The sequence below is a fragment of the Carassius auratus genome, unplaced genomic scaffold (assembly GCF_003368295.1).
Source record: "Carassius auratus strain Wakin unplaced genomic scaffold, ASM336829v1 scaf_tig00008539, whole genome shotgun sequence".
Lineage (NCBI taxonomy): Eukaryota > Metazoa > Chordata > Actinopteri > Cypriniformes > Cyprinidae > Carassius > Carassius auratus.
The window spans coordinates 137,501-155,381 of NW_020523950.1; the positions used below are offsets into that span (position 1 = coordinate 137,501).

Sequence of the window (17,881 nt, forward strand, 5' to 3'; positions counted from 1 at the left end):
CAAGAAATCAGAGCAAATTCTGCAAAATAAATAGCTCCGCTTTAACAAACCGGCCCGCATCGTGCAAAATAGCAAGCGAGAGACGGAAAGGGAAAGTGAGGCACATTCACAGACACATCAACACACTGACCCTGCACAGAGCTGACAGCACTGCTGACGAAGACATATTAATTCACTCACACACACACATACACACATTACACCCCATGTGGCACTATGACATGTTGGACATGAGCAGTGAATGAGCACATGTGATCTTATACAGATCACTGTGGTTGTTTCTTCCTGCTGTGCTGTAAGAGGTGGTCTGCATGTAACATATCCGTGCATGTCTAAACATTGCATTGAGTTATCTGCAAAAATAATAATAATAATAATAAATTAATTAATTAAATGATAATAATTTTATCATTTGATCTGATCAGATCATAAATATATATATATATATATATATATATATATATATATATATATATATATATATATATATATATATATATATATATATATACAGAGAGAGAGAGAGAGTGAGAGAGAGAATTTTACTGCATAATAAAATCTAAATAAATATTTTCTTTTACACTACAAAAATATCTATTTATTTTATTTATTTTTAAAATCACATTTATTACTATGTATACAGAAAGAGGTAATACTCTTGCAAGCAACAGTGAGAAACAAATAGAGACAGAGAGTGAGAGAGGTTGCGCCAGGACTTGTTTACTGAAATCGCTGAATTAGTTATAAACACATTAATCTGGTTGAGCAGGATGGCATCGTGCCAGAGAGAGAGATTTCCCCATATTAACCACAAAGGAGGAGAGGAGAGGAGATCCATTATAAAACATTGACACTCCCTCTATATTCCTCTGTTCTCCTCTCAGCAGACTGACAGTGATACAGACAGTGAGGGGCCCAGTCTGGAGATGTGGACTTATTTTAAGCTGTGTATTCTCCTGCCTAGTCAGATCCTGTATGTGTGTGTGTGTGAAAGAGAGAGAGAGAGAGAGAGAGAGAGAGAGAGAGAGTGTGTGTGTGTGTGTGTGTGTGTGTGATGTACATTTTGGTCACCTTTTTTGCACCAGTTAGTTTAAGGTCAGAAAGTGGCAGCGGACACATAATGCTCAAATGGTGATGTGTCATGACATGTGACCCTCACTGCATGACTTACAGACAGACAGGGAAAGATAAAGAGACAGAGAGTCTCTGCTGCATTATTTCCCCATCTGTGGTTCACAATGCTGAGCTGTATCCTGTCTGACACACAAATACACAGTCTCCAAAATGATTGAAACAACTGAAACACTTAGGAAAAAGTTAAACTCTTACTTATTTGTTTCACATAACTATAAGCTGATTATACTAAATCTACAGTCTAAATATAGCCTGTATTAAATTGTGGTAAGATATCTCTAATTTACTATTAACTTGTGGCGTAAATGGCCTTAAATCAATTAAATAACTCAGTAAAGGCAACAAGACTAACTTACCACATGTTTATTAAAAAACTACAATAAATTCTATATCGGATGTTTGCTTATGCAACTGAATGATACATAACAAGTGTCTTTGCGTGAGAGAGTGTATGTATGTGTGCACAGTAGCTGGAAAGAGATTTAGATTCAGAGAGTCACATCAGAGAGTCTGAATGTGAATAGATTCCTTCATGCTGTCAGAACATCCAAAAATACAAGACCATAAATTAGTGTAAAGTCTGAGACAGATGACAGCATGGTGCAGTCTCTCTCTTTTTTTCTTTCTCTCTTTCCAGTGGAGGTATATTTAGATTTGTTTTTGTTTTTTCTTATTGACCTTTACTTTATTTTGGAGTAATGCTGGTGAATACATGCTGTATAGTTTGAATTGTCACTTGTGTTCTTCTCATTCACTGCACTGGTCATCTCCATCTTCTGTTTGTATGGCAGCTAGTCTGATTTTAAATTACTTTGGTCAGAAGAGCAAGATGTTTTAACTAGTTAAATAATTATCAAAAACATTAAAATTGTGCAGATACATCAAAATGGAATGTTGTGTTTATGTGATATTTATGCAGTATTGATAACTGCAGAACAGAGTCTCATCAACTGTGCTGATGGGGTCAAATTTCAACAGTGACAGAGGATTTTTTTCTTTCTTTTAACAATGTACAGAACTAAAAAGTATCAGCGTCATGTGATACAATACAACAGAACGATGCCCAGATGGAATCTGCTTATTTTTTGTAACATTTTTTGTGCTGATTTTGTGAGAAAAATCTTTACAATTCGAATTGATTTGCTAAGTGGTAAGGGTACAATGTGTTTAATGTGACTACTACTGGAAATGTAGATGTATCAAATTAGTCAATGCATTTTACATTTTCCACAGAGTACAAAATATGGTCAGAAAGAAAAATCTAATTACCATATTACCATATTACTTTTTCTGAGAGTGTAGATGACCAAACTGTAGCCCTACTGGAAAGTGCCATTTACATTACATTTACATTTATTCATTTAGCAGACGCTTTTATCCAAAGCGACTTACAGATGAAGACAGTGGAAGCAATCAAAAACAACAAAAAGAGCAATGATATATAAGTGCTATAACAAGTCTCAGTTAGGTTAACACAGTACACGTAGCATGGGATTTTAACGAATATAATAAATAAAAAGAAAACAGATAGCATAAAAAAATAAAAGAATAGAGCAAGCTAGTTAGAGGTCTTTACACATACACACACATACATATACAATTGCATAATAAATGAAAATAAAATAGAATACAAAAAGATTAGAAAGGTAGTTAGATTTTTTAAAGAATAGAATTAGAATAGTGGGTGTTAAAGTTAGAGGGTCAAATAAAGATGGAAGAGATGTGTTTTAAGACGATTCTTGAAGATGGCTAAGGACTCAGCTGCTCGGATTGAGTTGGGGAGTTCATTCCACCAGAAGGGAACATTTAATTTAAAAGTCCATTTAATGAGCTAAAAAAGAGTAAAACAATTGTTCATAACATAAACTTTATATAAACGCACTTTCACAAGCTTAGATCAGAAAGTACAAACTCTAAAGCAATTTTCAAGGAATACTGAATTAACAGTACTCAAACAGTTGGAAGAGGTCTTATAATCAGACGAGTGTTTCCCAAAGCCCCTTTTCTAAAATAGCCAGCGGTGGACTTCTGAGCAGGCAGACGGAGGACACTCAGTGCCCTCATTCCTGAAACAGAGCCAGCCCTGACGACAATGAAGAGTTAAGACCTGTCACACAAACACAGGTTCAAATTCACACAGGTACAGAAATAAACCATGAGCTCATTCTCTCAGGTGTTCCTGTTCCCTGTGGTCACCTTGAGTGTGTGTTCTTTCTTTAACAGAGCAGTCAGAAAGAGATACACACGAACACACAATACAATTGTGAGCTGATCTCGTACATGGAGTTATGACATTCTCAATTTTTAGTATCACAGTAATGTGCTTGTTAATTTGTATTGCTCTTATTTTTGTATATATTTGTATATATGTACACTACCTTTTTAAAATTGTAGGGTCAGTCTGATTTTTAATTAGTATTATTATGTTTTCATCTTTTGTAATAGTTGCGTATGAGTCCTTCAGTTGTCCTCAGTGGGACTCAAAATATGCAGCCACTGTTGGAAAGAGGTCAAATATGAGGAATATGCTGGGGAATGTTGGTGTTATCAGGTGTACTCAACCAGAAATATGTAGATTGAACATACTGAATTATTTTATTAGAGTATAGTCTCTCAGTTTAAAAAAATCCCAAGATGTCTTGTTCTGTCCAATAATATGAAGCAAAATTGCTTCAGTATGAATGTATAACTACAAATGACACATTTCTGAATAAAAAATAAACTCGAACAGGCTGGCAAATTCCTCTCTCTCTCTCTCTCTCTCTCTCTCTCTCTCTCTTTCTCTCTTCTTTTTTTGTGATTTTTTTTTTTACACAATAGGATCACCATCTGAACTGACATGTTCTCCTCCACATTTAGCGTATAGGCCTCTATGATTTACAGACTACTGTATAAACCATGCCAGCTTTAGGTGGACAAAAGCGTCAAAGGGGGTAAAGTTTAAGTACAAATGAAAATTTCACGACTAGAAGATTAGCCTAATTTAGGATTTACAACTAAACATTACAGTTGCTCATTTAATCCTTGGTGGAAAGTGCAGTTAACTCTAATAGTTTCAATTCCAATGGGGATTTGGGCCTATTTCTGTGTCAGTTCACTTTCAAGTGCTCATGTGAAGTGTTACAGTATTGGGTGTTGCAGATCCCTCATCTGGAGCTGAAGTTGCTACTGTGTGTATTTTCTTTTTATTGTGTTTTTTAAATTGTCTATATTGTCTGTGCAGTGCAGCTGCAGCCATGGGATGCCGTGATAATTATAACATATTATATACCCTGCATGTTGCATTAATGAACAGAGTAATGCAACAGGAAACTATACTGTATGTGATGTTTTGAAACTGAAATCCGCGCGATGTTTATACACAGCATCGCTCTTGCAAGCTCTAGAGCCTTATCTGTAAACACGAGCTTGTGTATTCAGACGCATATCTCTTCAGATGATAAAGGCCTAGCAATTGCTACAATCAGTGCGAATGATGCAAGCTTTTGTGCATTAAAATATGTGATTTTAATAAGTATTTCATTTCTAGATAGATCATTTTATGGGGTTTGCAATTGCATAGTATAAGAGAAAAATATACTAAGAAAAACGGCTTATATGCATAAATACCTTACTTTATGATATAAATATTTTTTCTTTTTTCAGTCATTGGATATTTGATAATTGATTAATGAATATTTGTCCCTATACGGCATTCCTAAAATCAACACTATAACGTTTTAATTTGCCAAAATTATACGTTTAAAAATATGCCTTACTTTTCAGTTCCATGGTTTTTGTCTGTGATACCCTGAACTATTTGAACCGCTTATTTTTATTTTTATTATGAAAACAATTTAAAAAACTGTGTGTCTCAATTTCCCTCACATCAGCAATATTCTGCTGTGTTTATGAAATTGTGAGCGTGAATTCCGGAATGGTGTGTAAATGTTGATGCTGCGTGTCGTTCAGCAGGTGAAAGGAGTGTGGCGCGTGTCTCCACTGACCAGGGACCGGCGCGCATCCCGCGCGAGCTCAAGCTTCCAGGGGCTCCGGTCTCTGGGAGCTCTGCCCAATAAGAGCGGAGACACGGCGGGCTGTCAACATTCCTATCGCCCCTCTCTCTCTCCCCCCGTCGCCCACCCCTTCGTCCTGCAGTTCGCACAGTTCATCGCCCCGGTTTATCTCGCGCAGTCTGCTATCAGCGCTCGCAGACTCCAATGGAAAAACGAAGAGGCGTGTGTTTCACAGCCCTGCCTGAACGCAAAGCGTGGGGAGAAAAAGTGGGAAAGTTGGCACTCTTTCTGATCAAATTGCACCTCATCGAAACTTCATCTGTTCTCAAGGGGAAGTAAAAAAAAAAGAAAAAAAGAAAAGAAAGCGCACTCTGAACCTGCCGTCTGGCTTGGATTATTTCTGCTGCGGTTGCCAGATTTTGGGGAATACTTTTATATGGCACACGCTAATATCCGGGCAGATACATGATATCCGTCCGTGCATCGTTCGCACGGAGCTCTACATCTGTCCAGCTATCAGCAATCCCAACTCTAGCAGGTCTCCGCAGACCTAAACGGTCTTTACACCGGTTTCCTATAATACAGCATCGTGTTTTCTTATCATCGCTGGAGGACACGCTCAACTATGTTTGGCTGCGGTAAAGTTCTTGGGTCGCCTCGGATTCTCAACATATCTTCTGCTGTCCCCGGAGACTCAGGATTAAGACGTATAATCAGAAACAGCGCAGGCTCATCCTACGGTCCCCGTGCGTCGTCGCGGTTGTGTTGCGCGCTCCTGTTTCTCCTGCTCATCCTCACACCGCGCGTGGACTCGTCCTGGTGGTGAGTAGCGTCCAGCATCCCCGCGCGCCGCTGCCGGCCCACACTCGCGCGCAGAAGCCGGGTGTTTTTTGTTTGTTTGTTTTTTCCTCAGCTCACGTCGACTGAGCGGCTGTCAGTTGGGAGATCATTTGCAAATGGTTATTATTAGGTACAATATTCTAATTTTTATAAGTGACAGTGGTTTGCATTTAAGTGAGGTATGTGTGTACAGTACTGTTTTTGTACTCTTAAAACACTTGGAGGAGACGCTAATTAAAAACAGAGGTTTAAAACCTTGGAGTAATGTTTTCAGTAATATCTGCGTTTTAATTGTAATTTAAAGTATAGGGCTGGTGTCAGTGTGTTTGACTTGAAAAAAAAGGAAAAGAAAAAAGCTATATCTGTCAGTAATTTGTCAGGGCGAAATATGTAGATGTTCGTTTCGAATTTGCTATTGTAAATTAGTAACAAAATGTTATTATTATTATTATTATTATTATTATTATTATTATTATTATTATTATTATTATTATTATTATTATTATTATTTTCTCATCCTACGTAAATATAATGAAGTGATAAAACATATACTGATATAGCTGTTGCTAGCCTATATCTTCTCAGGCGAACGCGCGCTGTTCGCGAGCGTCTGTTTAGCGCGGTCTGAATAACTTGTAATCTAACATTTGTGGTTACTAAAACACAGTTTTTTTTTTTTGAAAACGCTGCTGAAATATGTGTAGACCTATACTTACATGTAAACGAATACATAGTCGTGAGACCCTCAACCTTATGTTTTTATTTCCTTTTGGGAGGTTGGAGCCATAATTATGGGTCTCAGACCCCCCAAACTCCCCATAATTCGCACCCTGGTGGTGGGCAGACAGAGGTCGGGAGATGGCAGTCGACTCAAGTACTAAAACGAACACACACATCGGGCTTGGTGCAGGAAGCAGCTTCACCGCTCTCCCCACCAAGATATTGGCATTTAAAACACAGTTATTCTAGAAACACACAAATCATAGGTTCTCCCCCTCAAAAAAGTCTCATGAGGAATGGGGGTTTCCCCAGAGCTTGTGCTTATGTATAGTAACAGGCCCTGCACATCATTATATCACAATTATGGGTCGGGTTTTCATGGTGTGCTTGAGGTGTGGTGCCAGCCAATAACAAAGAAATAAATGAAACAACTGCAATATGTGCCAGGCCTCCTGCTTAGATGTGACTACATGCGGTTAGCCTGAACAATCCTGAAGAAACCAGCCACATGCCCATTTCTCACATGTAGTTGGGGAATGGTTGGGCTTTATGAATTCACAGAATATGTGTGTATATGGTTGTGTTTGTGACTAAGAAGACAAAAGTTAATTTAATGTTTTTTTCTCATTATACCAAGAATAAAACATGCATGTACAGTGATCTCTGTTGAAGATCATACGCGTTCACAACTGTGACTGAAGTTATAGTTATTATTTACAGCTCAGAAATCAGTTAAATTTTAAGCTTGATGTGCATGGAACTAAGAAAGAAAATCAGAGGAAAGCATGTCCTTTGTCATTATTGTGGCGTAATACGTCAGGCTGACATTCCCAATGTGAGGCACTCACCAGCCGGAGAGAAAGGGATCTCTTGCTCCCTCTTTCTCTCGCTCTCTCTGATCTGCTCATCCATCACTTTAAGCAGACAGAGCAGGAATCCTCTTAAGCTACTGGGCGGCTTGTTAGCGTCTCATACTAGTGGACGGATATCACACACACAGATGAAGCCAGTTTTAAGCCTGCCCTGGACTTCCACACAAATAGAAAGGTGTGTGTGTGTGTGTGTGTGTGTTTTGAAGTGAACTTCATCTTTGACCTTTTGTTCTAGGGTATGACAAAATTCAGACCTGAGAATTGGACACACCCCACAGGATGTTGAATTGGAATTCCTATTGGAATCCGTTTATCTTAAGACCTGTACACTTTTTTAAAATAAGGTTGACATGTCTTGACAAACTTTGCATTTCTAGTTAAAAATTACAGTCATATGAATTTCTTTCATTTCGTAGTTCAATTCTGAATGATGCACAAGCTAGTTTTGTAATCATCCAGCCATATTGCAATCTGCATTCATAAAGATTGCAACATTATGGCACACGTTAGTTCCAACAGTTCCTGAATGATCCATCCAGAACAGCATACCCCTGGAAAACTTAGGGCTCTGATTCAGATGAAAAGTATGAAATATTTAAAATAATATCTTGATACTAATTTTGATCTTTCATCAAGGGCCTAAGAATTTCCTTAACTTGCTTTTTTGTCTAATCTATATAAGAGAGAAAATGTGATTCAACCAATAATGAAAAGTGACAAAGATGGGAAGATACAGAGAGATGGAAAGAAATACAGAGGAGAGGAGTTTTCACCCTCTATTTGGGTAGTAGAAGCAACACATTTCTACAGTCTTACATTCTATACCCAGTCAAGCCTATCTACACAGAGAGAGACATGCAGTGTAAATGAGATCAGATTTTACTGTGTTTTTACAGCATGTGGTTGTGGTCCTGTGGATAATGATTTACTGCTGCTGGTAAAGCCAACCTGCAAACCACTACAGTTTGTGAGACCAGCCTGGTGTGTGAGTGAGTGAGTAAGTGAGTGAGTGAGTGTTTCCAAACTCTATCGAACACAAAGCACAGGGGACGATAAAGCCCTATAATCACTGTCAAATGAGGCATCGAAGTGGGAGGAACACCGTCATAATAAAAATGTTGATCAGCATTCACAAAGATTTTTTCAAAAGGTAAAGCCTTCATTTGTCATTATAAATGCTCATTTTAGCAGACTAAAATATTTGGAACTAAATCCTGCTTTTGTCTGACATGAGCTAGTGTGTGTTTTTATGTGAAGGCTGAGTTTAGGCTTGATGTGATACAGTTTTGGGAGTGCATGAGAACGAGAGGAATTTTATGCCATTGTCTGTTGCCGTTAGACACATAAATGGATGGATTGAAACATCAGAATACGAGTGAAAACTATACAGAGAGTAAAAGAGAGAAAGAATGCATCATAATTCATTAAATCACCTTCTGTTCTGATTGGCTGATTGGATTGTGTAGAACCAAACATGACATCAGATCTAAAAAGCGAACGATTTTACCTCAAAATGCAAGGTTATCATCTAGGGCTCAAAAACGTATTCCAAATCTGTTGATGTTGCACTTATTATGCAATTGCCTTCAAATAAATCATAAATAATTGTTGGTTTGTGAATGTCATGTTTATGACAAATGTCAGTTTGCCAAACTTCTCTCTGAAATTCCAGTAATGAGTGGTAAGATTCTGGGAATGTTCAGACTCAATCATTAGATTCTTTGGCATTAGACAATGCGTAATCACTGAATGTTTACTGATTTTTGGAATGATATTTAATCACAAAAACCAACTGGCAAAAACTGCTAAAGATAAATAAATAAAGATAAATTGGAGCGGGTTTCAAGCCTCTATGTTTGTATCTGTTCTTCAGGTATATTGGAGCCCTTGGTGCCCGTGTTATCTGTGACAATATTCCCGGGCTGGTGAATAAACAGAGGCAGTTGTGTCAGAAGCATCCGGACATCATGCAGTCTATTGGGGGCGGGGCTAAAGAGTGGATTCGAGAGTGCCAGCATCAATTCCGTCATCACCGCTGGAACTGCAGCGCACTGGACAGAGACCATACCGTTTTTGGCAGAGTCATACAGCGCAGTGAGTACTAGGAATGGTTCAGTGTGTGTTTTGGAAGCAAAAGCATTCAAAGAAATAATATATATATATATATATATATATATATATATATATATATATATATATATATATATATATATATATATATATATATATATATATATATATATATATATATATATATACTTTAACAGTTATATTGTGAAAATGTATTACAATTTAAAATAACTCCACACTTCAGTGTCCCATGATCCTTCAGAAATCATTCTAATATTTACACTTTTGGTCAATTACATTTGTCCTTGCTGAATAAAAGTATTATATGTTATAACTCAACATTTTTGAACAGTAACATTTCATGGTTTCTTAAAAAATATATAGAATCAAAAAGTTTTTAATATTGATAATAAGAAAGGAAAAACTACTTTGACTGTATTTTTGATCAAATAAATGCAGCCTTGGTGCACATAGGATGCTTTTTTTCTTTTCTTTCAAAAACAATAAAAATTATTCTTTACATTTATTATTAACATTATACACGTGTGTGTGTGTGCTCTCACCCTGTCAGATACGCATTATCATATGGTAAATAGTGTTCCTGTAGCTCAATTGGTAGAGCATTGCTATCAAGTGCAAGGTTGGGGGTTTGATTCCCCGGGAGCACATGATAGGTAAGAATTGTTAGCCTGAGTGCACTGTAAGTCAGTTTGGAAAAAAAAGCGTCTGCTAAATGCATAAATTTAATGTAATTTTAATTTAAATACCTAGATCATCATGCTGTAATGTCACCACAGTAAATCAGTATGGATTAGAATAGAATAATGATATTTTAAACAGTTGCTCTCTTGGACACATCCGTTGCTGTTTATCACTGTGGGATATTAATGAAACACCTCGGATCTCACAGGAACATCCAGCCACATTCACATAAATCCCTGATCAGGTGTGATAAACAGACAAAACCCCACAGGATCATTTCAATCAGAACCTGAACCTGAAGTTTACTCAAGAAATCTGCACTGTAAATGTGCTTTCTGTTTGGCTTTCATTCAGCGTTCCAGAGATCCCTGTGTGAAAATATCACCCCTCCAGCATTCTCTATGCCTCTTCACCACATAAACAGGCATAGTGGATGTAAATGTTTGGAGAGATGATTCTGGCAGCCGGACAGACTCTCGCAGCACTGCACGTATTCAGTTTATGAAATGGAATTAGAAATGGAATGACTGCCAAGAGAGGATTCTCCTATATACGGCAACTGTACTATTAAAAATAATAATTTTTCTATAGAGAATATATATCTGTATGAATGATGGACCAATTCAAACATAGATGACCTCCAGATGTCATTGTACTACATGAGTACAGATCACGGAAACACATTTTAGCTGCAACAGGAAACTTAAGAACTGCATGAGAAGGATGACTGAGATCTGGGCAGGGAATCCTAAAAATAAAAAATACTCCATTAAAACAATATTTTAAGGCTGTGCAAGTTATAACCCTAACCCTAACACTCTCAGGTAATTTAAAAGATATTGGCTTTAAAAATCAAACCTAAATCTATTGATATGTTCTTTAGTAATGCCATATAATATTAATTCAATGTCATGATAAGAACACATTTTACTGTAATGGGAACATCTTACCTGTCACAAAAAAAAAATGCAAGAAATGTGACACTACAGTTCAAAAGCAAAAAAAGCACTGTGAAATGTTATAAAATTTTAAAATAATTTTCTACCTTAATATGTTTTAAAATACAATTTATTCCTGCGATGCAAACTCCATTTTCGGCAGACATAACTCCAGTTTTTAATGTCACATGATCCTTCAGAAATCATTCTAATATGCTGATTTGGTGCTCAAGAGAAATTTAACATTATTAGCAATGTTGGAACAATCGTTTGTCCAGTAGATCTTGTTGAATAGAAAGTTCAAAAGAACAGCATTCATTTAAAAGGAAACTTGTTTGTGACATTTTACATGTGTTTATTGTCAAGTTAATGCATCCTTGCTAAATAAGGCTAAAGGAATCAGTGTGAGTGATGTGAGTCCAAACATGCAAGATGCTTAGAAATAGCAAGTTAAGGTTAGAAAATGACTGAGGCAGTTCACTATCAGACTGCTAGCCTTCAAACTATTTATCCTAGCAGAGAACGGCCCACCCTGGAGGGATTAGGCCTGTACTAATATTTAAACAAAACACTCACACTGTGGCTAGGCATGCTGCAGGTCTCTAGCGGACAAATCAGAAGTGCTGTTTGGGATTATATGACAGCGGAGGGTGTAATTAAGTGTTTGTGAGTGTCGGATAAAGCACCAGAATGTGTTTGTTGTGGCTTCATGATTCTTGTCTTCGCAGGCAGTCGTGAGGCGGCGTTCGTATATGCAATCTCCTCAGCGGGAGTGGTTTTCGCCATTACCCGCGCCTGCAGTCAGGGGGAGCTAAAGACGTGTAACTGTGACCCCCACAAGCGCGGCCGGGCAAGTGATGAACGAGGAGACTTTGACTGGGGTGGCTGCAGTGATAACGTCAACTATGGGATAAAGTTCGCCAAAGCTTTCGTAGATGCAAAAGAGCAAACAGTGAAAGACGCACGAGCACTCATGAACCTTCATAACAACCGCTGTGGGAGAATGGTAAGATTATATGCATTCAAGATAATATAACTCCACCTCAGTGTTGGAGAAACCCTAAGAAATAAACACCTATTACAACTAAACAGCTCAGTATTTTGGTATATAAATACTGACACATTGACATTGTTCTACGATAACGTTCCTGTAAAACTCTCTTTACGTTCTGCAGCTATTCGTGGCCACGTGGAATCTGTTCATGGGGACGTTTTCTTGGTTTTTCTCTGTTTTACAGGCTGTAAAGCGCTTTATGAAGCTGGAGTGTAAATGTCATGGAGTCAGTGGGTCGTGCACTTTGAGAACCTGCTGGTTGGCAATGTCGGATTTCCGTAAAACGGGAGACTACCTTCGCAAGAAATACAATGGAGCAATCGAGGTCACCATGAACCAAGATGGGACAGGATTCACAGTAGCCAATAAAGACTTCAGGAAAGCCACAAAAAATGATCTGGTGTACTTCGAAAACTCACCTGATTACTGTGTCATGGACAAAGCTGCAGGTAAAAAGGAGAAAAAGTGCAAAAAACACAAAGTAACTAAATCTAAATTTCCTGAAGGAATTATAACTGCTTGCAAACCACTAACAGAGTGTTAAAAGTGCCTATATATAATATATATATATATGCTTTTGGTAATGCCTGTTCCACAAAGAATACATGCATTAAAAAGCAAATGTTTTCACTTACATTTCTTAAAAAGCACAAAGTTTACAAATGAATCAAAGATACCATGCATCATGACCACCGACATGATCTCCAGCACAAAGTCTGAATGTTAAGATGTTCAGGTTAAATTAATTGTCCATTTGTTTAATAAATAGGGTTTAAGAGTTTAGAATAAAGCAAGCCTCAATGTTTGATGAATATCAGTAAAGCAATGCCTTTCAAGCAGTGTAAACTTTAGTAATAATGCAAGTAGAATTAAACTATTGTGACTGATGCATTACTAATGACACAAATAGTTAATTCTGCTGCTGCTGACTCACTCAGTATTAACACAGTGAATGTCAAAGTTGGGTTTCACAGATTTTTCAGAATTAATGGTCCGATTATACCAGACGTCAGAACAGTATGTCCTCAGCCTGTCTGATGAGTCAAAAGCCAGAATATAGTATCAATTCCTTGAAATATCCTATGAGAGAATATAAAGGGCTTCATTTTTCAAGACTAATAGACTCTAATAGACACTGTTACTTTCCTTAGATGATCCTTACTCCTGAGATCCATAGTGGTATGCTATGTTCATTTTTACATGACTTGATATTGTAGAGAAAGATGGGACTCATTAACTGAGGTAAATTGACTCTCACACCTGCCCTGCCCTGCCCTAAACCTAACCACAAACCTTAAGGGTAAAAAGGGCAACAGAGGCTTTGACAGGGTCAGAAGGGGTGGGATGGGATGTTAATCCTTAATGCCCCCACGCACCTCTGTCTGTATCATCTGGGATACCTGTAAAAATCCCTTGTTCAGTTGCTGATGTGTCAGAAATAGACACTTTTTTAAAATATTTGTATTTAATATCTAAAATACATTTTGAATATTATTACATTATATATCATTTATATACATGGATTGTTTTTGTAATCTCTGAGTGATACGTTTTTAGGTGGTGTGCCACTCAGTCATAAATCCTTTTGTATTTTTGGGTTCCTGCTTGGCTGTTTTTGAACACAAGAACACCCTCACACTATCTAATTATACAGGACATTCTTAAGACTGACTAGCTGACTCACAGCATACTGGAAACGTGTCATGTTGCCTGGCTAGGACAGTGTGTTTCTCTTCTTTCTGAGATTAATACTACAGCTCATGCATCACTTTGATGGTTTGAGTGTATGTTTGGGTCAGACAGACAGCTCACAGCTCAGTGATTTCAGAGGGTCAATGCGCTTACCCCCTAACCACCACCAGCACCACCACCCCAGTGGAATTTGCACCCCAAGGATACAACAGGCTCATTTTTCAAATCCCATTCTTTCAAAGCTGCCAGCACAACCATCACTCTCTGGTCTTCATGGCCGCAGGGCAGGCAGAGATTGTTTTTTGTTTTTTTTTAAAGAGAGACCATCACTGTCCACTGTGTGTTTAACCTCGTGAAACATCAACATACAGACTCGCCAAAACACCATTCTGATTATGTCTGATCCTACTTTCCTTGTTACTTTGAATTACAAGAAAGCTACTAAGAAAGTAGCTTATTTACTAAAAAAAGAATGAAAATGAAGTAAATTGATTATTATTATTATTATTTTTTTTTTTTTTGGTACATCTGGTAAATCAGTTTTTTTTTGTGATTTATTAATCACAAGAAATATGCTTTACAAATTTGTATCTTTTTGATTTAATTATTTTTGTTATTAAATTTTTTGTTGTGTTTTCTGGTAGTGAAGACTCAAAAAGAATGAAAAATGGTTATCAACATAAACATAAATATAAGTGTAGAAATGGAAAACAAACATGCATACTTAATATATTAATAAAATGTATATGAATAAACAAATTACATTATAATTATAATACATTATAATAATCACAATATATATATATATATATATATATATATATATATATATATATATATATATATATATATATATATATATATATATATTTCTTTTTACAGGTGTTTTTCCTGTATTTTGGATCTTGCACTTAATGGATAATGTCTCAGCAGTGAGCTGCCAGTTCTTTTTTGTTGTTGTTGTTTTTTTACAGATTTATTTATTACAGTGTAGGATACTGTGGGCCACCACTTGACAACCATTGTAAAATCTGGGTGTTGGAGCAAAACTAGTAATCATTTTCCTCTTTTGCATTCTAGGTTCCTTGGGTACTGCTGGTCGAGTCTGTAACAAGATGTCCCGGGGGACCGACGGCTGCGAGGTCATGTGTTGTGGGCGGGGCTACGACACCACACGCATAAAACGCATCACGAAGTGCGAGTGTAAGTTTAAGTGGTGTTGCTCCGTCGAGTGCAAGGACTGCGAGGAGGCTGTCGACATTCACACCTGCAAAGCTCCTAAACTTGCCGAATGGCTGGACCAGACCTGAGGCATGGCCACTTCCCCCGCATTCCTCAGGATTTTGTCCACGGCATTCTGGGATATGAAGTCCATCCCTTGCATTTTTTTTACCCTGTCCCCCAATCTCTCTTATTTGTTGCATGGCTTTATTTGAACTAATTTTGTGAAAGCACTACAACTGAAATCTACATTTCTCATGAGCGCCTTGCACACGTTGCCCGATATGGCAGATTTATCTCTCTTTATTCTCTCTCTCTCTCTCACTCTCTCTCTCCCTTGTGAACTGATCAGAGGACGGTAAAGGTTTAAGATTCAAGAACAACCTGTGCTGTAACATGTTGGTGTATTTTTTGTTTCGTTTTGACGTGAGAATTTTGTTCTGTGAGTGTTTTGTGACAAAAGGTGTGCTGCTTTTAAAATACCATTTTAAACTGACTCTGAGCCTATCAGATATTATCATGGCTAATAGCTGAATATGTACATCACATGTTATTGAAAACACAACTGTGTGCTTAACATACATCACTTGCCCATATACTGGACAGTATTTTACCATGATTATCGGTTCTGAATATAACAGAATGATTGAGGCTGGTCAGAAGGGCTCAAGAGGAAAAAATGGATGACAGCTATGTGGGCTGCTCACTCCACATGGAGCCCTGACAGAGAGTTTCTCTGGAAGCTACAGAGGTAATATTAATAATATAAATGAGCATGCACTAAGGACATTAGCTAACAGTGGAGCGAAAAGGACATGTTTTTATAAAACTCATCATTGCCTGTGTAAACATGAAGAAAGGTGTTAACTGGCTGTGACTGCAAGAGGTGTAAGCTCTCTTTAGCTCTCCTGTGCTGTGGTACTTGTAAACTGTGTTATTATTTTTTCAGCAGAAGTTCATATAAAGACATTAAGTATGACATAAAGAGTCAATTTTATTTTGCTTTTCTTCAGCATCACTCTTATGCCAGTGTATTTTTTTTTTTTTAAGCCAGTTACCTTAGCTATAAATGTCATGCGACTCATTGTTCTGGAACTGCAGGATAATGATGACATGATTGCACAAGTTAACATTATCCTTTTTTAAAGTGATCTATAAAGGATTGAGCACTGGTAAAATATCTATTATATTATAATGATTATAATGAATATATATATACACACACTACTGATAAAACGTTTGGGGCCAGAATTATAATTAAGATATATGAAACTGTTTTCAAAATTGATAATAATAAGAAATGTTTCTTGAGTACCAAATCATTTTATTAGGATGCTTTCTGAAGGATCATGCGACACAAAAGCTGGCTGCTGCAAATTCAGCTTGCCTTAAAAGGGGTTGTGCTAACCAGCCAGAAATTGACCCCTTTGGTACAAATCAAGAGTTTGCATTATGGTATCTTCAGAGAGATCTCAGATGCATGCACTGCTTAATAAAAGGGCCTCCCATTCTGACCAATGACCGAGCTGAATTGTCCAATAATGAGCTGATTAGTTTAATGACAGGGCAGATGGAGCTTTGAACAGGCCTCTGTCACAGTGGGGCTTGTGTCTGCTTGTGATTTTAGTTTGTTTTCTAACCAAAGCATGTACTTCTCTCCTTGATTATGTACAAAACTTTTTCAGAAGATTTGCTTTTATTGGGAAAATGTGTTTTTCCAATGGTCAGTTTCCTGATAACGTTCAATGGCCCCGTCTTGAGAACATTTTATGATTTATATCATTTATCAAAAGAAATACACAATTGGTTGACACTAAATCACTTTATTTTCTGTATAAAGCCTGTTATGCACCAGAAATGCCTGTAAACTGCGGGCACATTTGCGGATGTTCAGTAAATGCGTAGTAACCAAATCTAGTCACTTCAATGGGAATCCACACAACCAGGAATTTAAACATGAAGGCAAAAAACTTTCCCACACAGATTTCTCATTGTGTTAAAGACAGTCAAGAAAATTTGCCGCGTTGGCCAACAGAAAGCTGCATAGTTTACAAGTGGCTTCTGTGTGAGCTGTGCTTCATACGTATCATCAACAGACATCAATCTATTTCTATCTGCGGAATTTCACCCCGTCTGTGAGGTTGGTACCTTTTCAAAACGTACACATTTGTACCATTTAATACGGACAACAGGTACTAACATGTACCTTTATGGTGCCAGTATCCACTCTTTAGGTGCAAATGTGTACAGTACCTTTTGAAAAGGTCCACCTCAGTGACAGCTTTCGTACCTTTATTTCTAATAGTGTACCTTTAGTCAGTTTAGGTGCACTTTGAAAGTGTTAGTGGAACTGAAAAAGCAATTTGTCCTTTTAAAATGTTGTGTTTTTTTTTTTTGCAAAATAGGACTAACTAGCCTAAATAATGTGTCTGTAGCTCGGCTTCTTTCAGCATGTCTACAGGTCAGTCAGACTACAACTGGTCTCCGCGCTGTAAACTTCCTGAATAATACAGCGGTAATGCACAACTTCTATTTAATCAGTCAAATATCTAAATATGCACTGTCGTGTATACTTTGACACACAGATGAAGACTAGCTCAACACAAAAACCTGCTGTAGCTCAATAATATTTGCAAATGAAAA

The 17,881-nt window shown here is 37.3% G+C and overlaps 1 protein-coding gene across 1 annotated transcript; it reads left to right on the top strand.

Moving 5' to 3' along the window:
• Positions 1-5,122: 5,122 nt before the first annotated feature.
• Positions 5,123-16,223, top strand: LOC113072082 (protein Wnt-2b-A-like). The gene is made up of 5 exons (XM_026245220.1): positions 5,123-5,951; positions 9,435-9,655; positions 12,000-12,277; positions 12,510-12,774; positions 15,098-16,223. Exons 1-5 carry the CDS (start codon positions 5,755-5,757, stop codon positions 15,325-15,327), a joined length of 1,191 nt encoding a protein of 396 aa, XP_026101005.1. The 5' UTR covers positions 5,123-5,754; the 3' UTR covers positions 15,328-16,223.
• The last annotated feature ends 1,658 nt before the right edge of the window (positions 16,224-17,881 follow it).